Source organism: Thunnus thynnus, chromosome 6, assembly GCF_963924715.1.
Source record: "Thunnus thynnus chromosome 6, fThuThy2.1, whole genome shotgun sequence".
In the NCBI taxonomy this organism is placed as follows: Eukaryota; Metazoa; Chordata; class Actinopteri; order Scombriformes; family Scombridae; genus Thunnus; species Thunnus thynnus.
The window spans coordinates 18703161-18726479 of NC_089522.1; the positions used below are offsets into that span (position 1 = coordinate 18703161).

General features: G+C 41.8%; 3 protein-coding genes across 3 annotated transcripts; all 3 read left to right on the plus strand.

Annotated features, from left to right (window-relative positions):
• Positions 1-174: 174 nt before the first annotated feature.
• rbm10 (RNA binding motif protein 10) lies at positions 175-10996 on the plus strand. The gene is made up of 23 exons (XM_067592359.1): positions 175-321; positions 873-944; positions 1025-1568; positions 1669-1839; positions 1954-2023; positions 3866-3939; positions 4867-4953; positions 5088-5148; positions 5259-5417; positions 5897-6057; positions 6179-6276; positions 6592-6679; positions 6808-7012; positions 7136-7245; positions 7340-7421; positions 7672-7763; positions 7882-8076; positions 8599-8793; positions 8982-9038; positions 9180-9374; positions 9586-9633; positions 9729-9781; positions 10141-10996. Exons 2-23 carry the CDS (start codon positions 928-930, stop codon positions 10229-10231), a joined length of 2853 nt encoding a protein of 950 aa, XP_067448460.1. The 5' UTR covers positions 175-321; positions 873-927; the 3' UTR covers positions 10232-10996.
• A 148-nt stretch (positions 10997-11144) lies between these two features.
• On the plus strand, positions 11145-14106 carry lrrc23 (leucine rich repeat containing 23). The gene is made up of 8 exons (XM_067592364.1): positions 11145-11501; positions 12225-12334; positions 12461-12581; positions 12688-12829; positions 13040-13170; positions 13286-13422; positions 13545-13749; positions 13838-14106. Exons 1-8 carry the CDS (start codon positions 11430-11432, stop codon positions 13868-13870), a joined length of 951 nt encoding a protein of 316 aa, XP_067448465.1. The 5' UTR covers positions 11145-11429; the 3' UTR covers positions 13871-14106.
• Positions 14107-14837: 731 nt separating this feature from the next.
• tktb (transketolase b) lies at positions 14838-22812 on the plus strand. The gene is made up of 14 exons (XM_067592360.1): positions 14838-15114; positions 17382-17499; positions 17622-17735; positions 17829-17926; positions 18885-19076; positions 19514-19641; positions 19744-19940; positions 20249-20413; positions 20798-20954; positions 21039-21169; positions 21263-21346; positions 21470-21566; positions 21756-21875; positions 21981-22812. Exons 1-14 carry the CDS (start codon positions 15008-15010, stop codon positions 22151-22153), a joined length of 1881 nt encoding a protein of 626 aa, XP_067448461.1. The 5' UTR covers positions 14838-15007; the 3' UTR covers positions 22154-22812.
• Positions 22813-23319: the final 507 nt, after the last annotated feature.

A 23319-nucleotide genomic window follows, 5' to 3' on the forward strand; every position in this document is an offset into this window, starting at 1 on the left:
AAAATAGCGGTTTTTGTATGATTTATGTGATGGGAATAACACAGTAACATTAATTAGTACTGTGCGTATCTGTCCAGTTTATCAGTCAGGCGCTTCTATGTAGAGTTGGCCTGTTTGTCTTGTCCAATCATCGTCGACATTGATATGTTCGCTCTCCAAACACCAATCACATTCCAGACTGAGCCATCGGTCCCGCCCCCTCTGAAATGTTGTCTTGCTGTGGCCATTTTACACTTGGTTCCCTGAAAAATAAAACACACTTCTCACCTGGGCTATCAAGCGTGACATTTAAGGAACTGTTTTTAGTTACATGCTGCACTGGTAAGTGTTTCTCCAGTGTCACATACAACCGCAGTCGTGTTTGCAACGGCTGACAACCGTTTGGAGACAACAGCTTCTCTTGCTTGGACGTGTTAGCCAACGTAAGGCTAGTTAGCTTGCCCGCTAACTGAGATGACCGCCACACGTCATTGTTAAAAATACTCACTTTTAGGGGTGTGAGTATGCTTTCTGCACGCCCAATTTATGTCTAATAGTGACGCAGAGTTGTACCTCTGTTTGTTTATGTGTGGCTTTTGCTAAGTTGTTGCAAAGCAGCGACTAAATGGGATATTTTAAAGTTAAGACAAGTCTGGAGTAGTACAAAAATTGGTGATAGTACTAAGAGGTAACGTTATGTGCCTCTTGAATGCAAAACCTTGTACAGTACATCACTATAGTGCATCCTGGAAGTCTTCTACTTGGTGCACTTTTTCAGTAGCAGTTGCTCACAAGTTTTGAATCTGTGTTTTTCCTTAACAACAAGGTATATGTACAATCTTTTTGCCTTGATTCTTCTGATGATTGCTTTGCATGCTCTGATGTACTTCCAGGGATCTAATGCTGTAGAAAAAGGACAGAGACTAGAAGCAGTGTCAGTGGATCAGCATGGACTATGAGCGGAGGTGAGTTGACTCATTAATTTCATACCCTGAAGAGTACATGTGTCAGACCATTCCCTCAAAGTTTCTTCTGTGGTCAGCAGGGGTGGGAGAGGTGACCGCATAGGTCGATATGGCAACACCCACAACGATCACAACTTTCGGGACATGGACTACCGAGGCTATGGCCAAGAGGACGAGGTGACAGGAACGGGATATGATGTCAGAGCAGAAGAGGACAGACTGTATGGACGTGACGAGCAATCACTGAGTGTCCATGACTTCTCACCAGGTCGTCTTCAAGACCGCCCTGGGTTTCACCAGAGAGGAGATGGGCGAGGGGACATTGGGCGTGAGGGGAAAGGGCTCCAGTGGCCCCCTTGCTCTCAGTCGCAGCCTGATCTAGCCCCTCCCATGCTCCAGAGAGAAGAGGAGGGATCTAGGAGAGAGTTTGAGCAGTTACGGACTGGCCTGCAGGAAAGGGGTAGGGGGAAAGGTGGAAGAGGCTTCCCTGAGAACACTGCCCTGCATTTAGGGAGTAGGGAGGCCAACTGGGGTCGTGGTGGTGCCCATTCTGAACAGATGGAATACAATACAGCAAGACAGAGAGAGGAGGACAGGTTCTCTCGTGGGGCAGGGAAGAGGAGGGTAAGCCATAACAGGTCTAGCATCTTCAGAGAGCTGCTTCAATAAACAAAAGTTTTGTTCTTGGCATTTGTTGCTAATTCATGCCTCATGATGTATCCAGGCTTTTCCAGTGGGGTCAGAGGAGCATGGCTGTGGGAGTGCTGGTCCAGACCTATCTCTTGAGGAGTTGGATCAAAGGGACCAGGACTACCGTGCTGATCAAGACCACAACCAGAGGCCCAGCAACATCATAATGCTTCGCATGCTGCCACCTAATGCCACCGCCAATGAGGTTAGTGCATGTCTCTGGATATTTTTTGTGTCTTGACACTACATTGGTCTAATGTGTCTTGTTAGTAAGTTAGTAAGGTCATGTTTAATAGTAGTGACGCCTCTTTGTCCAAAGATCCGTGCACAACTTCAGGAGCAGGGGATCCAACCAAGAGAGGTTCGCCTCATGAGGAACAAATCATCAGGTGAGAACTTGTCCATTGCCCCAAATTTTTTTTTTTTTTGTTCTTTACTCTCCCGTTCTCACTGTCTGTCATGATCATCCATTACCAGCTCTTTCATGTTCATTGCTCTTTCATGTTACTTTGTCTTATCTGCTGGGTCTTCTCCCTCTTATTAATAATTTCCTTTTCCTTCTCTCTTACTGTCACTGCCTTCCTTCATACTCTGACAGAAAGATAGATTGCTGATGCAAAGAGCTCATTTATATTTATATACAGGCTTTTGCTTATATTCCCGCTTTGACTCTTTGGTCTTTCAGTGTCTGTAACCCCACTAGTGCCCACAGGGCAACAGCCATGCACCCTCCAAAGGAGTATCTCTATCCATATTGGCCTTTAAGACCATAATGCATGCAAACAGCCATAGGTTTTTGGTCTTCACTCTATGGCTTTCATTTCGCTTCTGGCCTAGGCTCTCTTATTGTCTTTACCCTTCCATGATTCTGCCTCATCCATCTTGAAGAGTTGTGACTGAGTAGATGAACATGCTCACAAACTAACATGTCAACTGAGAAATGAGATGCCGAAGCAGAATGTGTCTGATTGTGTTTGCCATTGTAGTTATGTTTGTGTGTGTGAATGCCAGGATATAGTTGTCGCAACTACCTCTCAGCTATGTGAGCGTCATTCATACCACTCAGAAAAGCTTGTGTTTTTCTAAAGGTTTTCCATTAAGGTCATTGTCTCACTGGCCTCCCCTTTGCTAACTCACTGGTTGTCTGTAAGGTGTGCCTACCTGCCTCAGCCACACTTACAGTCCCCCACACTGCTCTTTTTTTCTCACTCTTACATCACTGTTTCTGAAAATCTTTTTTTTAGGATAAATCACTCTTAGTTTTGAATGTTTAAATGATGATCTTTTAGACTACACACCATATGATGTTTGAAAACGGTTATAAATCTAAATATGTTGTATAATGTGTTGTCAATCAGTTACAGTAATGCATGGATATGGAGCGTTTTAAGATGAGACATTCCACCACAATGCTGCATAGTTAAGACTGCACTCTGACTCTAAGGCCCCATTTACACCTATTATTACCATGTGATCTGTATCTGGATAATGACATCTGATATCTACGGATCTTTGCATTTACACCTGGTATAAAAAATGCGTTCTCATTCTCTCAATTGTGCTCGCATTGTGATTCGATCTCGATATGCAAATTAGCTAGGAGGAGCTGGCACACTTTAACAGGGAAAACTCCTAGTCACTGAAACTACTTGCAGGGGTTGCTTTAGCTGAGGCAGAGCTAGATGACCTCTCAACCTACTGTCTTTCTTTGGAATGTGGTCACGTTGCACAGATTGCATTTACACCTAGCTGAGATCCAATTTACACCTGTATTAACGTGCGTTTTTCCTTATCCTGATCCAGATACATGATGTTAATACCAGGTATAAATGGGGTATCAGAGCAGCAGAGGTGATATGTATGTGTGTGTTGGTGTGTGTCTGTTATTTCTGTTGGTGCCTGGGTGCTTCATCATTTAAAGGCAAATAGCTCAGACTCAAACTGATGAGTGGGTAGGATTCTCCCTCTCTCTCTCTCTCCCTCTTTTCCTTGACCCTGTTAAGATACTTGACATTGCGTCCTCCCACCCTTGCTGAGAATTTGACAGTGTCTCTCCAACTGACTGTCAAGTGCATTATTTCCAAGGGAGCGAGGAAGCAATGCTTTGTTTTATTAGTGCTGATACAGGGTCTCTCTCTCCTCTGTACATGAAGCACTAACCCCTCACTGCGTTGTTGTTATGTTGTTGTTGTTGTTGTTGTTCGGTTACCATGGCGCTGGGCGGTGTCCAGGTCAGAGCCGAGGATTCGCCTTCGTCGAGTTTAATGTCATACAGGAGGCCACCCGCTGGATGGAGACCAACCAGGTCACTCTCCCCTACACAGACACACATACACATATATACATGCATACAATGGGATTCAAGGGTTAATATCAAGAGAAATGTACAGTCACAACATGCACTGTCATGATATATTCAAGTATGACATTTGCACAGAGTGGAGAATCATTTTTTTTCCATGAGGTAGGTAGGTTTTTATACTTTGAGGGCAAATTCATCTTTTCTTTCTACTGATACAGAATTCCACAAGCAGGCAAACTCATGTTACATCATGCTGACGTCTGTCTGGGTTGCAACTGCAAAGTTTACATTACTGGACCTTCCATTACATTTGCTTCTTATTTGTCTGATAAAAGATCTCTTTTGATAGAGGACTCCTCTTCCTTCAGTGACATGTTCTCACTCTCTCTCCTAAGTTTACATTACCACCTCTGGGATAGTATGACAGTGTGAATATAACTCCTCACATGGTCTATTGTATGTTGAATCAGAACCAAAATAGTATTTCATTTTCTTGTTTTTTGGGCCTTTCACATCTGGATCATCCACCATTATTACATTTTTAGGATGGAGCTATTGTCTATTTGGGTGACGAAGGTGGTGACAGTGGGATGGGATGTGTGGAAATCTGTGAAGAGGTATCCCCTTAAGGGGGGGGGAATGACACAATTGAACAAAACGCATTCTGTCCTTAAAAAATGGACACCCACACACTACACATACACCATCTCAGTCCGTCCCAATTTCCTAAAGCTGAAGGTTGCAATTCTCTGGTGTCCTCTGTCTTTCAGCCTCAGTTCTACTCTCTCTTTCTCTCTGTCCCTCCCTCCCTCTTGCCCCTTTCATTCTCTCTCATCTCTTGTGAGATGAGGCCTTTCTCTGGCATGTGTGGCCTAATTATCGTTGATAATCATCCTTTGTTCCCTCTCCCTCTCTTTCTTTTTCTTTCAGGGAGTGCTGTTGATTCTGGGACAGAGAGTGTCGATGCACTACAGCGACCCAAAACCACGTGCCAACGAGGACTGGCTCTGCAACAAGGTTGTGTGTGTGTGTTTGCATTGTGTGGCATGCATACATGGAAATGTGTGAATTGCATTCATGTATCAGTCACTGTAGAGGCTCGTTATTTTTTATAAGCATTTTTAACAATAGCTCATGTAACATTTCAACAGTGTGGTGTGCAAAACTTTAAAAGGAGGGAGAAGTGCTTCAAATGCAGTGTGCCCAAATCAGGTGAAGTTTAACTCAGCTTCTATAAATATCTAACTGTTCTCTTTCATACAATAACACAAGCTCACTCTCATCAAATGATAATACATAAATAACATGTTGTCTTCCCTCAGAGGCTGAGCTGAAGTTGCCCCAGTTGCAAAGGGATTTGCCCATTGGTCTTCAAAAGGAGAGTGCACAAGGCTTACTGCCCCTGCCAGCACCCTACCACTCTTCTGGTCCTACTGTCAACCCAGGACAAGCTACACAGCAGGCAGATGTTGCCAATGACAGTAAGTTCATCACCCACCACAGCAATATGTTCTTGTATTCAGAAAGACCTATTTTTATTGTAACCATTTTATTTTTATGTTTTGGTTATTTTATTAATAGATTGATTATGTGTACTTTTGGAAAGTATTGTTTAGCATGGATTATTGCAGGTCATTTTTTTTAGCATTTTTGCCTTTTTCAATTGTGAAAAGTGCAGAAAGACAGGAAATGGTGGTAGAGAGAGTATGACATGCAACAAAGGTTGGAGGCTGGAATAGAAATGCATACGTTGCAGTTATGTGGAATGTGTCTTAACAAGTAGGCCACCAGGGCGCCCCACTTCTACCATGTTTTTAAATAATTTTATCTACCCAGCTTTAGTTTGCAAATCAGAAGGGGGAAGCATGGGATACTTGCTTTCACAACACTATTATCTGGTACCTGAATTGTTAAATCTTGTTTTTGGAATATAACATTTTCTCATCCTCCTCTACACCAGCTCTGATCCTTAGAAACCTCGGCCCGCATACTTCAGTGGAAGCCATTTTATCTGCTTTGGCTCCATTTGCCACTCTTTCCCCTTCCAACGTTCGCCTGATCAAGGACAAGCACACACATCTCAACAGGGGCTTTGCCTTTCTACAGCTCTCTACCATAGTGGTGAGAAACATCATGAGGCACACATACAGCATACCAATATTTAATCAATTTAACAAACATATGCACTCGCACACAAATGCACACTCACTAACTCACAGAGGTCTGTGTGTTTTATCAACAGGAGGCATCTCAGCTGCTCCAGATCTTGCAGGCTCTCCAGCCAGCTCTCTCTATTGACGGGAAAGCTATTGTGGTGGAATTTGCCAAAGGCTCCAAACGGTAAACACTTACACACCCAAACTCGGCTACAAAGAAAACATAAGAGCAATGTGCATCATTACTATGGCACAAAGAATAATATAGTGGGTTCAAATCAGTGATTACCACGTTACATTAAAGCTCAAATTGGTCATGTGAATGAAGTGGATCAGAAATAGTTTTGGAGCTAAAGTTAACCTTGAATAAATGAGTAGGCTAAAATAGAAAGACTCTTACGTATTTCCACATCACAAGAAGAGCTATTTTTGAAGTGTACATCACCAGCAGAAAGTCTGAAATCACTGAAACATTCTTTGTGCCTCTTTTCTACGACAGTGATGTGTTTCTGACAGATGGCAGCAGAGTGAGTGCTGCTACAGTGGCCAGCACAGCTATCGCTGCTGCACAGTGGGCTGTAACACAGGTAACCTGTCTGACTTATCAACACTCCAAAGAAAACACTAGGGGACAACACATGTTTTCACTCATATCTGTATAATTCTGATAGTATTCTCATACTTTGTTCTTGTCTCATGTCTTTTTCATTCTCAGACTGCTCAGAATGGCTCAGGTGGAGGCCAGAGTATAGAGACAGCAGTGTATCAGCAGGGGGAAGCAGTCACATACAATCAGGAGGGGCATGAATACTCTGGGCCAGATGGCACCACTTTCAAGGCCCAGGCAGATACCAGGGTTGCTGCTTTGCCCGGTACAGGAGCAGCCCTGATGGGCGCATACACAGCAGGAGCTGCCCCAGGTTGATATTGCATGTTAAATATAGAGTAAATTACCCATACAGTCTATATAGCTGTATAAATTTGAATTTAACTTTTTTTTCCTTGATCTGTGTGTGTGTGTTTGTATGTGTGCCGCTGTGAAGCTGTCATTTCGTCTGAGGCAGTGACATCTGGCGGAGGCGTCGTGCAGCAGCCTCTTATTCATACACAGACTGCTCTCATCACCACAGCTACCACCATACCAGCCACACAGGTACAATATTATCATCTGACTTTGCTCTTTTTCCTCTTGTATTCTTGCATTATATTTTAGCTTTCTTGTTTTTAAGAGCTCTGTCTCTCAACAGGTTGAGATTGTGGGAAAACCACAACCAGCTACTCCCAGCCAACCTGCAACACCGGGCACTGAACATGAGCTCCAGCAATACCGTAAGTCTTTGTGTCTTCAGTGTCCCCCTCAGGTTGAGAATTTATTTCATGGTGTTCATGGTGTTGACATGTCTGTGTGCTAGAAATGATTGGAACTCTTCAGTGGTCACTTTAACTGCTAGGTGTTGATTCTGTGTTTATCTGAAATAATATGAAGCATTATGCTGCTGAGTAACAGTAAAGCTAACCTTTTTTAAGTTTTTAAATTTTATCTTTGACCCTGAGACAAATATTCTGTCTTTGATTATAGCTGTGCCAGATGTGTCCACATACCAGTATGATGAAAGCTCTGGCTACTATTACGACCCGCTCACAGGACTCTACTATGACCCTAACTCCCAGGTAAAGAGTCAATGTACTGAAATTAGAATGTGAAGCAAGCACTTTTTGAAAGACTTGTCAGATTATGTCTTCTTCTTCAGCATTTCATCCTCTTTTTTTACGCCCCTTCTTTTTGCAGTACTACTACAACCCTCACACTCAGCAGTACATGTACTGGGATGGAGATAAGCAGACGTACATTCCTGCTGCTGCCGGCCAGTCCAACACAGAAGGTGCTCCCACGAGTGACTACGCAGGCCCTTCAGACTCACCGTTTGCTACCCCTGGCAGCAAGGAGAAAAAAGACAAACCCAAGAATAAAACTGCTCAACAGGTACTGAATAAAAGTTGAAGTACTGACAGATGTGTACAGAAAATAATAAATTAAAATTAAACTGACCTTTGGATTTTAAAGTGAACCTCAATCATAAAGTTACTTTTTATTGCTTCTTTGCTCACTGAGGTCTTTGTTTTGTGATTGTACATTTGTACAACTTGGTCAAAGGGTAGTTAGGATAACAGCTGTAAAATACAATATGCATGATTCAACACCTCTGTTACTGGACAACATAACAATGACATCTTACAATACGTTCAGTTCAATATGAACAAACAATGGCTAAAATAACCAGAGTTACTCAACATCTGACATACAGTACCAGTCAAAAGTTTGGACGCACCTTCCCATTCACTTATATGGTATTATATGGTACTTGATTCTCTTGCATTACATTGTATGAGTGTTATTGGTATTGTCCCACCCATGTTATATAACATATAGAAATCGTGAATCTTCTCCACTCCTCTGTTGAGTTCCTTTAATGGCTAACGTGTCTCTTGGTGTTTATGTTAATAGATTGCTAAAGATATGGAACGCTGGGCAAAGAGTCTCAATAGACAGAAGGAGAACATGCGCTCTGTCTCTTCTTCCCCTGCCGTCGGCTCCACTGCTCTTCCACCTGGTTACACTAGGGCACCTGGCCACAGTCGCCTAGATGACCGTCGAGAATCTGCTAGTGCTGATGCAGGCTATGCTGTTCTGGAGAAAAAGGTACATGGCACTTACAAAGACACACATGCTTAGCTGTAAACACCTGTATACTTTTGGGATAGTAGAGTATCACAACCACCCATCCTACTCTAGTGCAAGTGAGAAGAAAAATGAAAGAGTATTATGTTATTAGTAACATTATTGACTGCTCTGATTATCCCATGGACTTTGTTTTTTCTGTCCTGCAGGGGGCACTGTCTGAACGGCCTCAGATTTTTCTGGACCAGATCCGACAAACTACAGAGGTAAGAGAATGGTCACTGTCTGTGTTAGTTTTTCTAGCACCCCATCTTATAGATGATGTTACAAATATTTTTCTAGATCATAATATATGATCTGTGTCCATTTGTTCCTCAGTCGGTGACCCTGCATCTTTTTTTCTGTAGTCTTCCCCTCCTCTGCAGCAGGGTCTGGTCCCAGCCTACAGTGGAGAAACTGACAGCGAAGAAGAAGGAGGCGAGAAAGACGAGAAAGAAGGGAGAATGACAGACTGGGTTAAACTGGCCTGTCTCCTGTGTAGGAGGCAGTTCCCCAGCAAGGAGGCCCTTATTAGACACCAGCAGCTCTCTGAACTACACAAGGTGGTTATACAAACTGTTTTCATCTCATTTTACACCATTACACCAACCGCTGCACCTTTGGTTTCTGTGAATGCTGTTAAATGGCTGTCTCATACATTCTTTTTATCTGTGATCTAGTGGATGCCTCAAAAATAGAAAGGTCAAGCTGAACGACATTCCTCTTCTAATCATGTCTAAACTTGCACTTTTTTTTTAACTTGTCTGCCCTCAGCAAAACCTGGAACAGAGAAGAGCCCAGCAGGACGCTTCAGGAAAAGAGGTTGGTCAAGTCTCTGTGTCTGTAGCAATAATTATGTGTTTCACTTATTGCATGCAGTTAGCATTGATTTAATTGTCTTATTTTCTTGGTTGCAGAGATTTGCAGATGGACCTGAACCTCCTGATAAGAAAAGGAAGTTTAGCCCCATGTAAGCAGCAGTGACTTTACAAACAAGTTCTTTAGGTTGATGTCTTCTAGTTGTTTGAGGTTTTCATTGTGACCAAAGTGGTCATTTACAACATACGGGGTACTGCAATGTATTGTTCCTCTTGTACTGTTTTAGGACAGGGTGTTCTATTTTTTGATTATGTTGATGATCTTGCTTGTCATTAGTGATGTTATTGCCTGTAATTAGTTTGTACTGACTGTTATTGTAAGGTCTGTTGCTTACTCCATACAAGACACAAGTGTGCCAACTATAGCAATGGTGGATGTGACATTATCAACTTAGAGGTTTGTATGTGTGTGTGTGTTCAACATTGCTTTTTTCTCTTTTTCTCTCTTTAGTGATGGGATCACAGGCACTAGTCTTGGTGCCAGGATGCTGCAGGGAGGTGTGAAAAAGGGGCTTCTGTTGCACAATATGCAAGTGGAATGAGCCCTCACCCTGAAAAACCTCAACGTCCTGACCCAGACAGGACAAGGACAAAACCCAGCACGCAACACGTCACCATTAACATCTATATAGATATCTATAGATAACCCTCTTGATTTTTGGTTTGACATTACATTTACCTCAACAGTGGTAATACACTCATATGAACTGATCCTGTAGCAGTGGATGTCAGGATATTGCACAGAATGCACCTTTTTTGCTTTCTTCCTGAATGATGCTGTTTTGAGTTCTCACTTGCTTCAGAGCTTGTGTGTGATAAACAAGCTTTATGTGGTTGGGAGACATTTGCTGTGGGAAAATGAAAGATCGGTATCGATCTTTATGGCAGCAAATGGCATTTTCTAATATTACTGTCTATGCACCATAGATTTTTTTTTTAATTTAATGCTGTATGCCTTGTCATTCAGTGAATGACTGATCTGGGCATGAACTGTGTAAACATTTAAGAATGAGCACTTTTTTTACCGCATAGGGAGCTAAGAGACTGTGGCCGCATGAACTGGACAGGGTCCACACTAACACTAGTGTGTAGACAGTGTCTCAGTTTGTCATATTACAGGTATGAACTCACAATGTAATACATAGTCTTCTCTGGAGAAAGTTATTTTTTATTTCTGTATGTGTTCAGTAATGTGACTGTGTTTCATCAAGCTTATGTAAATTCAGAATAACACGTTTTCAGTAACGATGATTGATGTCTTGTATGAGCAAAGCCAGTAAACAGTAGCTATTATTTCGACATTTTAACTTGAAATTTCCAAACTTGAGTTTCTGCAAACGGTGGTTTTAAAGGGGGATATAATGTAACTCTTGTTATGAGGTCCCTAATGCAACATCCTGACCTGCAGAAATCTTATTATAGGTGTTGCAATGTACATTTATTTGCCCCATCAAATCCACAGCCATGTTGAGGCTGTTTGGTTTCCATGGTAACAACAACAGACGGCTTGGAATCGTTTAGTTAGCTTCAGCTTCAGTTTAGCGTTAGCAAGATTACTTAGTAGCCAAGTAAACGTTGTCTATTACATGTCAGTAGTTTGATATTTGTTTTATAAAGTTACAAAGCTGAACTCGGTGTAACAGGCCAGTTTGCTGCCTTGCTACAGTCACATAAGGTAGCTAGCGTCACTACATTTTGTGAAAAATATAACGCCAACCCAAACTGACCAGGACGCCTGAGATGGATGAAGATGTCTTGTCGGATGTAGAGGGAGATGAAGAAGTACAGCAAGAAGGACTCGGAGAAGAGGAGGTATAACTAGTTAACCTGCCTGAGTGATAACTTCTAAAGAAATATGAATAAAGAATGGCGGCCAATTTTGTAGCTCTACAGTCGTTAACCTACCTGTAAATTGGGCTTCAAAGCAGTTTATATTATATCATCCTCAGTTCTACATACAGTGTACCACAAGATGCTGGCTTCAAGAGATGTTTAGTCAACGTAGTCTCCTTACTGAAAAATTCCAAGTTTCATCCCAGAAACGCCAAACACAAGGGAGATCATGTCTTTGGATAAGTCGAGACAAGTAGACCCTCCAGCCCCATTACTCCCTCCATCTCCACCACAAGGGCCCGGAGGGCTCCACGCCAACGATGTGTCAACTTTCATTAGAAGCAAATTTGTTGAACTCTTTAACCACATCAATAAATAAAACAATAGCATCTCTATAGAGAAGGCCTTTGTTATGGTGTGGCAGTGTTTCCTCCAAACCTTTGTAATGCCCTAACAAGCTCTGCCAATAAAATACTTTAGATTATAGATGGTTAGGATAGAATCTTGGGTTTATTTGTAAGTAATTCACAAAAAAGCAAAAGTGGGTGGCAGTATTCATGCTAAAAGGTCCCATGAGTGTTATGTAGAGGAGCCTTGTGTGTGGGTGCCTACAGTTATTTGTTTTTCTGCTCAGTACATTATCCCCCGCAGTAATTTGGGCAAGTGTCATCCATTCATACTTTTCCTCCATGTGTTCCACAGGCACAGGCTTGCTCTTTGACACAAGAAACTATTACTCAGGGGCTCTCATTACTGTGCCGAACGGGAAATGGACTAGGACATGCGTTTGTTAAACTGGACCTAAAAGACAAGTATGAGAGCAAAATTAAATGCAAAACAAACTGTCTGGATTTTTTTTATTCAGATAATCATCTTTTATTGTCTATTCTCTTCTGATATTTTACTTATTTTCCCTTTGTCATCACTGTACTCAACAGACGGCTGAATGACATAGCTGCAATCAGCAGTTATATTCACCTACGTTTCCTGGATGTGTCCAAAAACCGCCTAACTGATCTTTCTCCTCTGGCATCACTGACCCAGCTACTTTGGCTGAAGGCAAGGATCACTCTTCATTATTCATTAAGCAAAGGACCTCTCTGGCGCTGTCACTATCATGCACCTTAACTAGTGGTGAATCTTGAATGCAACTCTTCTTCTTTAGGTTGACAATAATGCTGTAGCATGCTTCAAAGGGCAACCTTTTGCTCAGTTGACCTACCTGCAGTGGCTGAGTATGGCAGTGAACAAGCTGACAGAGCTTGGTGGTCTTGTTGGACCTGCCTTAGAGAGCCTCAATCTTACAGGTTGGTCTGTTGGTTTTATGTCAGGATAAGTGGTGGTCATGATACCATGTGAGTGATCAGTGATGTTTTCCAAAAGTGAGGTCAATCAAACGCTCACTATCATTGAGATTTAGGTATATAAACTCTTATCCATCATTAATAAAATATCTGGAGTCTAATGTATATTTTTTTGAAAGGCCTTGATATAACATTTTGGAACCTTTGTGGCAGGTAACAGTATTCAGAAACTGACAGGTCTTCAGAGTGCTTGTTTTGCCAACCTGGTAACTCTAGAGCTGAGGGGAAACCAGTTGGATACCACTGATGGCATCAACCTTCCCAACCTGCGGCAACTATATTTGGTAATGAAACTACCATCATTTGGTCCTTGATGAAGTTGATCCATTACCACCAACCTTGATGCACATGCAACAACCCAGAGAACAGTCTGCCTAATTATTCTTCTTCTCCATTCAGGCCCAAAATGTTATTAAACGTCTGGAGGGTTTGGGGAGGTTAGAGCGCCTCACCACCCTTCACCTTCGAGACAACCAGCTAGATTCTCTGAATGGCCTCAGCCCCAACATGAAGTGTCTCCAATACCTCAATGTCAGGTATACAGTTGGCACAAACAGATCATGGTGGTTTCCATCATCAGTTTAGTAAAACACCAAGTAAAATTATATATCCTAGATTATATGTCCATTATTCTTCTGTCTCTTTCTCTCTCCCTTAGAGGTAATGTAATCTTAGATGAGAATGCCCTGCAAAGCCTTGGCCTTGTGTCAAAATCTCTGCGAGCTTTGATCCTCTCTGAGAATCCACTGGTGGAAACGACGGACTACCGGATGTGGGTTCTGATTCTCCTTCCAAAGCTGGAACGCATTGACAAAGATCCTGTCTCCCCTGAGGAGAGGACTGAGGCCTGGGAGAGAATCAAGGTAAAGCTCAGAAACATAATCCTCTGTGGCATGTTCAGGTAATAGTTTTTCTTTGCTGATTGTTTTAATGTCATGTATGTCATTTCAGGAACGTAAAGAAGAGGAAATACCTGAGCCATAAGACTTTTAGTGATGGCCAAAATGAGGAAGTGTTTGACTTCCTTGAAAAGATGGGCTTGGTGTAGATAGGTGGTTGACTTTGTTGAATAGAAAGTGTTGTATATCTTGCATCTTGTATGACGCACTGTGTGTCATCCATTAATTCATACATTAAGGTATATCAAATATAGCTGGTGTCCTGTTCTTACACTATTGCAGCCAATCTATTTTTTTCCACAATAAAACTTTTTAAATGTTTATTTGTCATGCATTCATTGACAGGTACAAATTCACATATGCAGCTGAGGAGTTACACAGCAATGTGTCAGTGACTGAGGAATAAGCAAAGGGGGGTATTTGAACCTTGAGTTGTTGGACAAACTGTCCTGTGTGTGTTTCCCTGAGTAAGGATGAGAGGGCAGAATTTACCACCATTTCCCTGTTGGCAGCCATCCAGCTACAGTTTTAAAGGGACAGTGACATAAAAATCTACATATGTATGCTGAGGTATACTGTCCACCTAAACTCACAGTATGCACCTTGTATCAGATAATACAATTGTTTCTGACTAATAGCAGTTACCTGAAGTCACATTCCCACACCTCACCATTACACCACAACCGGGAAGTCAACTGCTCATCTCACTGGAAAGACTGCATATTTTATATTGTCTTCAAAGTGGTGGGTGGCAATTTCTGTATGTCTATTTCCTGATAATTCATCTACAAGAAAGCACTCAACTATCTGTAGTTCTCCATGTTTTAGTTGCCTTTTTCTGATTATTTCCAAGCCTATGTCCACTCTACAATCATGATTGTAATACTTTGGTTATTTGCTCATTTTAAAAAAGGGGAACTCATACGAGGTAACCTCAGATTTACGTGTTTCATGAGTTTACAGGGATTTTTGAAAGCAGCAACTTGCACCACTACCGTTCCTCCAATGACTGGATTAGGTGGGAGTGGCTGTTGCAGCAGACTTAAGTCCCCTCCTCTGTCGCCTTCCTCCTCCTCCTCGGTTTGTACTTGGACCGGGCAGCTAGCAGCGGCGTGGCCTAGCACTGAACCTACGACACCGGGAAGTAGCAGCGTTATTTAAAATAACCGCGAGTAACTCTTTCAAGTGCAAGCGACTGTCTGCAGAAAACAATCCGTAAACCATGACTAGCTACCACAAACCCGACGAGAAGACCCTGCAGGGGCTGAAAGACATCGCCAACAAGCTGAGGATCCACTCCATCAAGGCAACATGCGCCTCCAACTCTGGGTAAATGTATTAAAAGTTTCACATATTATGTAAAATAGCATGGCTAAATTACATTACATACAAATAAATTACGTCAACTGTTATAACGTTGCTGTAATTGACGCAGGCTCCACCTGCGGGGCCTTGTCGCACGTGCTGCAGATTAACTAAACGCGGCGGTAACAGTAGCCGCTGCAGACAACGTGCAAGTAATTATAAAGTAGTTATGTAAGCGTTTTAACTTACTTTGGGAGTAAAGTTTGCTTGAATATACCGTCTACGCTAATGCTAGCATAAGCTAACAAGTTGTGGGTGTTACTCAGACGCGGACATAAATGGAAACAGATGGCAGCGTCTATGTCGACCGTTTGAATTGTCTAGTTTTATAGTCGGTGCTATGCAAGTGAAAATGAAACTTTCTAATCACAGTTACTTTTAAAGGCATAGTACGTAACTAGCTGTTAGCTAACAAAAAAGTATCACATGATTGTGCGAAAGGACGTAAGTTATCTCGTGGTCAGTTTGACGCTCTCGTTTTTAAAGTTGCAGCTGCATCCTAAATGCCTGACAGACAGACATGTACACAAATACACTCACACAGTTGAATTGCTTCCAGGAAATCTGTGTCAAGTATGATAACCGCAAAAAGTAGTTACTATCTAGTCAAAAGGTCACTTATTGTGTTACTTCATCTTAAAGGTCAGTGTTCCCAGAAGCGGTGTAGCAACCTGATGTCTTCCTCTTCTCTTCAGGAAATGCAACAGGTTCAACAAGGAATATAATAATACCAGAGTTTCCTTGTAGACAGGGGTGTAGTTTTATAGCTTCTGTGATCTAGACACTATTCTAACATTCAGCCAGGATTATGATTTAAGCCTGTACACGTCCATTATAAATCCAAAACTAAAACTTTCTCAGTTTAATTGGCCTGTAATTGAAATCATGGGTTTTGGATAGCACTAAATTAGCACTAACTGGTTGTTGCGTGTACGAACACCAGTAGTCTGTTAAATTCTGTGTAGGGAGGACTGTTTTTGACACATTTTTTCCTGCTATATTGTTTTGTCATAGATGAGACAACAGCCCCTTTTAACATATGTTTGCATTCTTGTTTCATAGCCTCTTGAATCTAAACCAGAGCACCAAGGAAATAAACATGATTTGTAAATATTCAGTCAAGGACCATAACTATATTATGTTATTTGTAGCATCCATGAATCACCTGGCCAGGCACTTCACATTTAGATTGCCCCCATAGTTACCAGTATAGTGCCTCACATTTGCATTAAATCCTCCAAGCAATCTAATATTATGTAGTTTACCCCCCTGGTGCAACTGTAACCTCCTCAAAAAGGAAATGTTTGTTTGGTAAACCTGTTTTGTCACTTTCTTATGTTTGTTAACACGGAAATGGAGGAATGCCTTCCTCAATGTCCTGAGTATGAAACCTTTACAGATGGTGTGATAATGCTGTCACCTTAACAAAAGACATTTTTAACTTTTGACACCTGACACTTGGCACATGATGTTCCTTATTATTTGACTGATGAGGAACCTATTACACCATCTGAGTGTCTGATTGCTTTCATTATGGTGCTCATGAATATACTTGAATTTATTTCCCAGCAGGTTATCCCTCAACAAAAGGACAATGGGTAAACAGAGCACTGGGTTTTTTTATTTTTATTTCAGAGCTTAACAGTGACCATGATTGTTTGTTTAAGATAACTTGGTGTGTTGCAGGCATGGTTGTAATAATGACATTTTAAACTTAACCCACATAGGGAAGCTGAGATGCTGTTGGGTAAAGTGGGATTTCTAAACATGTCTATTTCAATACTCTGACCACTATTCAGCAACTAACAGTTTCACAAGTTTGCCTGTCTTTTTTTTTTTTTTTTTAGTTGTCAAAAGTGGAGTGTGGAAACTTAACTGAGATGATCATTTTAACAATTTTAAATTAACAATTTATTGACATGAGTGATTATTCCTAATCCCAAAAGATAAGAGGCTGTCTTCAAAAGCATAATTTCTTGTAAAATTGACTTTCAAAGTTTGTCAAGACATCATGTTTTCCTGCAATGACTGACTGTTGTATAGAGGTGTCTTGTAGTCAAACCAAAATAAAGTGCTTTTAATGAATTGTAATGGCTGATTAAGTTTAAGGATTCCTGAATGTAGCAACACATGCATGTATGTGCATGGTGTGGATTTTGTTTCCTTCCTTACGTAACGACATGCGTACTGTAAACTCACTAATGAGCTGTTCGTTATTCCTCTCTCCTTAGCCACCCCACGTCATGCTGCAGCGCAGCAGAGCTCATGTCTGTGCTCTTCTTCCACACCATGCGCTATAAAGCAGATGACCCTCGCAACCAGTGTAACGACCGCTTCGTGCTGTCAAAGGTTGGTACATATTTTTGGTTACGAAATGTATTTATTCTGTAGTTGGTCAACACACCTTTTTTAGATTGAGCACCACTAGCTAGTGTCCTTAAAGACCTTCTTTTTTTCCCCCCTGTATCTAGGGCCATGCTGCACCTGTCCTTTATGCTGCCTGGGCAGAGGCTGGTTTCGTGAAGGAGTCTGACCTTCTCAACCTGCGCAAGTTTGACTGTGAACTGGAGGGGCACCCCACACCAGTAAGTCAGGAGTTCTGATTTCCTTTAGAGAACAGATAGAATATGATGTACAAGTCACTTTCTATATCATGTAATTTTTTTTCTTTTCACCAGAAACTGGCTTTTGTTGACGTGGCTACAGGATCTCTGGGACAGGGTCTTGGGGCTGCCTGTGGGATGGCCTACACTGGCAAGCACTTTGACAAATCCAAGTGAGTATGTACACAAAAACTGGACTGAATTAAGAAGGCAAAAGACGACTTGCATTAATCCTGGTTTTTACCATGTTTTATTTTGATCTATCTTTATCTATTATTAGTCCACAGAGCATGTTTGTATTGTATTAAGTCTAAAGTAGATTAATAAAGGGCAGGGGGCTGATGTCTCTGTTGACATACAGCGTCATACATACTGTCTTGTTGACTCAACACTGTTGAACAGGAGTGTAATGTGTTTACTTTCCAGACTAGTAGGCACAGAACTGCTTTGGTTTCCTGTGGTGCCTGATGTACTGTAATCTGGTTACCGGATAAATCTGTAGTGGTGTAGTTGTAATTGAATTAAATTGCTCCCATGCAGGAGCCTGCAGCAAGGCTAAAAGTTTATTGCACTGTTGCAACAGTATAATGTTCTAGATAACAAAAATATTACTGAAAGATTTAGATGTTCCCATTGAGGCTAATATTGGAAACTATTTAACAAGGATGCCTACCAATCTGTTGCTAATTAGATTTTATTAATATCCATTACAAATAATTCAGCTGGTTATTCTTGATGTCACAGGTCCGACAAAATGCAATTTGGGTCAAGTAAATGTTACTCAAACAGATTTTGAGTACAGTTTTTACTGCTTTTATGGCACTGCTGATATCACTATCAGCATACTGACAATGAAATAAGATACAGAAAACAAAACTATGTGAAAGTAGAAGATATAATGAATCACTGTTTGTTTTGGTCGGTGCCAGTACAGAATAAGAAACAATCAGTGATTTGAATGACTGGTTTTGGTCGAAATTTAATATTTTTCATTCAGTGGTATATACTGAACTACACTCAGAGAGCAAGATCCCTGCAGTCCTGTGGGCTAATGTTTACTTTCCCCTGAGTAGTCCACCTCAGGTCTCATTTATGCTAATATTCCCCCTCTCTTTCTATATTATGTTTTAGTTACCGCGTATACTGCATGATGGGTGATGGAGAGTGTTCAGAGGGCTCAGTGTGGGAGGCCATGGCCTTTGCCTCCTACTACCAGCTGGACAACCTGGTAGCTATCATGGATGTCAATCGGCTTGGTCAGAGTGAGGCTGCACCACTGAAGCACGACATGGAGACCTATCGCAAGCGCTGTGAAGCCTTCGGGTCAGTACCAACCTACAGCTTTCCGTTCCTCCACTTTTTATCTAATTTCCTTTTGGAAACATTTGATGATAGCCCAGTTTAACCTTTTGATAGTGTATGTTGAGACACTTCAATATTAAAACAGCCTTTCTTGTCATATTTACATTTATCTGAACAATCAGGACCTTAGTATCCATCAGTTTCCAAAGTTGGTTTGGGATTTTATGTTCTAGATTCTTGGCTTGAAATTGCTCTTCTTGCACATTGTTTTTATCACATTGCTTTTATCACATGCTTTTTTTATCACATGCCTCCTGGGTTTTCTCTGCTCTTCTTTTGGCCTCTTCACCTCTTTTCTGTGTGCTCCCCCTCCCCCAGTTAATAACATCCCTCTGTTAAGGGTTAATAATTGTTGTGATGGAAGGGCTGCTGTTTAAACATAAGCCATATTTGTGTAGGTGGAACACGTATGTCGTGGACGGGCACGATGTGGAGGAGCTGTGCAAAGCCTTCTGGCAGGCTCAGCAGGTCAAGGGCAAACCCACCTGCATTGTTGCCAAGACATTCAAAGGCAGAGGACTCAAAAGTAAGTAGAGTTTTCATTTGGTGAATATTTTATTTACCAAACCTTTATTTTTTTTTATTACCTGAATTTGACTCATGAGACATGGTCATCCCTTGGCTATAGATATTGAGGATCATGATAACTGGCACGGAAAGCCCATCCCTAAGGACAAGGTAGATGAGCTCCTGAATGACCTCAAGTCACAGATCCAGGTCCCTAACAAGACCCTGTCCCCTGAGCTGCCCAGTGACGATACAGCCCCTGCAGACCTAAGCCTCATCTCCCTGCCTTCACCCCCAGCATACAAAAAGGGAGACAAGGTACCTTTGCTTGTTACTTATGTGCATCTTCTTTTAATGCAAGCTAGTTTGAGCAGAGCAGTTTTTGAAGCATTTGTAGTAATTTGTACAAAACCCCTTAACGATGAATAGTCAGCAGGTTAAAGTTCACTGTTACCTTTGTTTTAGCGTAAGTCTGTTTGTTGGTTTAGTGAGCAGTGGTCTTGTCTGATACTGATGTCCCCACCTGAGATGACCTTTTTAATATATATGTAGAATGTTGTTTTGTTGTATTAATTACCATGTCAATCTGTATTTGCTTATATCGATTTCCTTTTTTGCCCTGTCAGATGTCAACAAGGCGTGCATACGGTGTGGCTCTGGCCAAGATGGGCCAGGCAAGCCAGAGAGTGGTTGCCCTTGATGGAGACACCAAAAACTCTACATTCTCGGAGACCTTCAAGAAGGCGTTCCCTGAACGTTACATTGAATGCTTCATTGCTGAACAGAACATGGTACATAATTTCAGTCTCCAGTGGTGATTTGAATACTCTTAATGCTCAATTTTTAAAGGTATAGCTAAAGTAAAACTAAGTTTGCATAATTTTCAAAAGACATTTTCGTCAGTTCCTACAGAAGTCAGACTATGAACACTGGCTTGTCAAGTCTTAAAAGTTATGAAAGACAGATAAATTTAGCTCTCTCTACACTGCCATAATCTGATCTAAATTGGTCTAATCTGTAACTATTCATTCTCTAGTCTGATAATCCTAGCCTCTCACTGCTGCTTATCACTTGTGGCTAGTTTACATGAGCCTCCACTCTTAGACACCTGCTTAATCACATCCCCTGTCATTAAGACTAACCCACACCACTGATGTCTGTGCTCCCTGCTGCAGGTTGGAGTGGCCATAGGCTGTGCCACCCGTGACCGCACTGTTGCATTTGCTAGCACATTTGCTGCCTTCTTCTCTAGAGCCTATGACCAGATTCGTATGGGAGCCATCTCTCAGTCAAATGTCAACCTGGTAGGGTCCCACTGCGGAGTCTCCATTGGTAAGATTTAAGTTGACGTGCCACTAGTTTTCTATAGGACAGAATGAGTGTGCTCTGTCCTGAACAATCTAATTCTGCCTTCAGGTGAGGATGGTCCTTCCCAGATGGCCCTGGAGGACCTGGCCATGTTCCGTGCTATCCCAACATGTACTGTGTTCTACCCCAGTGATGCAGTGTCCACAGAGAGAGCTGTCGAGCTAGCAGCGAACACAAAGGTTAGTAGGCTACCCCTTTTGTAGTGCTTTTCCTGTCTTTTGTGGGAGTAACATTCCTATGTTATGTTATAACACGACACTCTTTGTTCTCAGGGTATCTGTTTCATCCGTACCAGCAGACCAGACACTGCAGTCATCTACTCTCCAGATGAGAAGTTGGAAGTGGGCGTAGCCAAGGTTTTGATCAATACGATTATTTTACACATATTAATCCTTAAGATGTGGCTATAAACAATAAAATGAGAATAGACACCAGAAATTTGATGTACAATAGAAATAACTGTGTATATACTTCACCAGGTGGTGCGCCAGTCTGCCAAAGATGTGATGACTGTGATTGGAGCTGGTGTTACTCTGCATGAGGCCCTTGCTGCTGCTGATATGCTGGCCAGTGAAGGTAAACCCACACTGCCATCTAGTGGATATACTGTATGTAGGAATTAGACCGACTTCCACATTTCATAACTACCATCTAAAACTCCAGCGTTTTGGTAAATCAGGGGACGGGGTTATCAGCTGCTCATTTAGCTGTTATGGTCTAATAAACATGTCCTAAAGTAATAATTTCTTAATGACTTCCTTTTAGGGAAAAACATTCGTGTGATTGACCCGTTCACCATCAAGCCCCTGGATGCCTCTACTATTTTGGCCAGTGCCAAAGCCACAGGAGGACACATTATCACTGTGGAGGACCACTACAAGGAGGGTGAGTTGTCTTCCTGTTGCTTCTTTCTTTCTGTGCTTGAGTATCCTATTGCAGGATTGAGAGGGTTGAGGGTGCAGATTTTGACGGTTTCTCCACTCTGTTCAGGTGGTCTCGGTGAAGCAGTGCTGTCAGCAGTGGGCTCGGAGCCCGGCATTATCGTGACCCGGCTGGCAGTGAGCGGTGTTCCCCGCAGCGGAAAACCCCAAGAGCTCCTGGACCACTTTGGCATCAGCGCCAAGTACATTGCCCAGGCAGTTCGTCAGACCTTTGCTAACTAAGGACTGCACCTGATCTCCCGCTCATTGCTGTTCCCATCACAACCACCTTTCTGCCCAACTTACAGCTACCTGGCACAATCACATGAAGACCTTTTAACTTGTCTGCTCTAGTGCCATCTTGTCTTTGATTCGAGTGCAGTGTGCTAACCCTGTATTGTTGCTATCACAGATTGAGAGAGATGGGGATAGGAGTGCCGTGTGGTGTCTAAGTGGCCCAGATCACTGAATACTGTAAATGTGGTATGTTGGGAGTTGTTGAACCAGCAGCCCGTCCAGGTTCTGATCCTTTGTGAACTGTCAGGCCACGACTTTGTTGCATTCCACTCAACATTTTTTTTCCCACATTCCTTACAACCATGCCTCATATTTTCTCACTTGGAAGGCTCTCTTTTTCTATGAAGCACTGTCTGTTTCTCATAAATCTAATGTACTAGATCCCCTTTGTAGTTGTGTTCAATCACAGCCTTTAATGCTTGAGCTTAGTGGTAGAGAGTTGTTTCTTCAAAGCTCTAGTGTGAAAAGTTTAACCAGTTGAGTTTTGAACTGTTTGAGCATTCCTCTAATGATTCCTGACCTCTCGCATACCACACAATGTTACTGTTGTTCCAGGTCACCGGTGTATTGCTCTGGTGTGCTGAATTAAAAAATCATTAACCCAATGCCATTGGTTGTCTTGTTTGTTTTTTTGCCATGCTTGCAGTTGTGGCTCTATGGATGACAATGTTTGTCCACTGAAACATTTGATGGATTGTAATGAAATTATGTACAGATGTTGATAGTCAAAACTTCTCTTGTTTAATTTGGTTTTTGACCAAATACCTGCATCTTTGTTCTCCGTTGTCTGGTGTGTTCTTCTCACTCTTAATTATTCCGCTACTACTACTTATTCCACAATCTGTACTTTTTTTGGACCTTTAAAACTGCTGTAACTTTGTGCTGGCAAAAACAATTCAAATCTCAAACTGTGCAGCTCATTCAGTAGATGTGTGCTATTTGTTTTCTAGCATATTCCAGCAATTTTATATACCTTTTTTAAACATCAAAATGTATAATGGCAGTCTATACGAGAATTTGATCCAACTCAGTTGGAACCTTTGTCACAACTGCTCGGACTTCTCTTATCCTACAGACTCCATTCAAACTTTGAAACATTCACGAAACTTTGA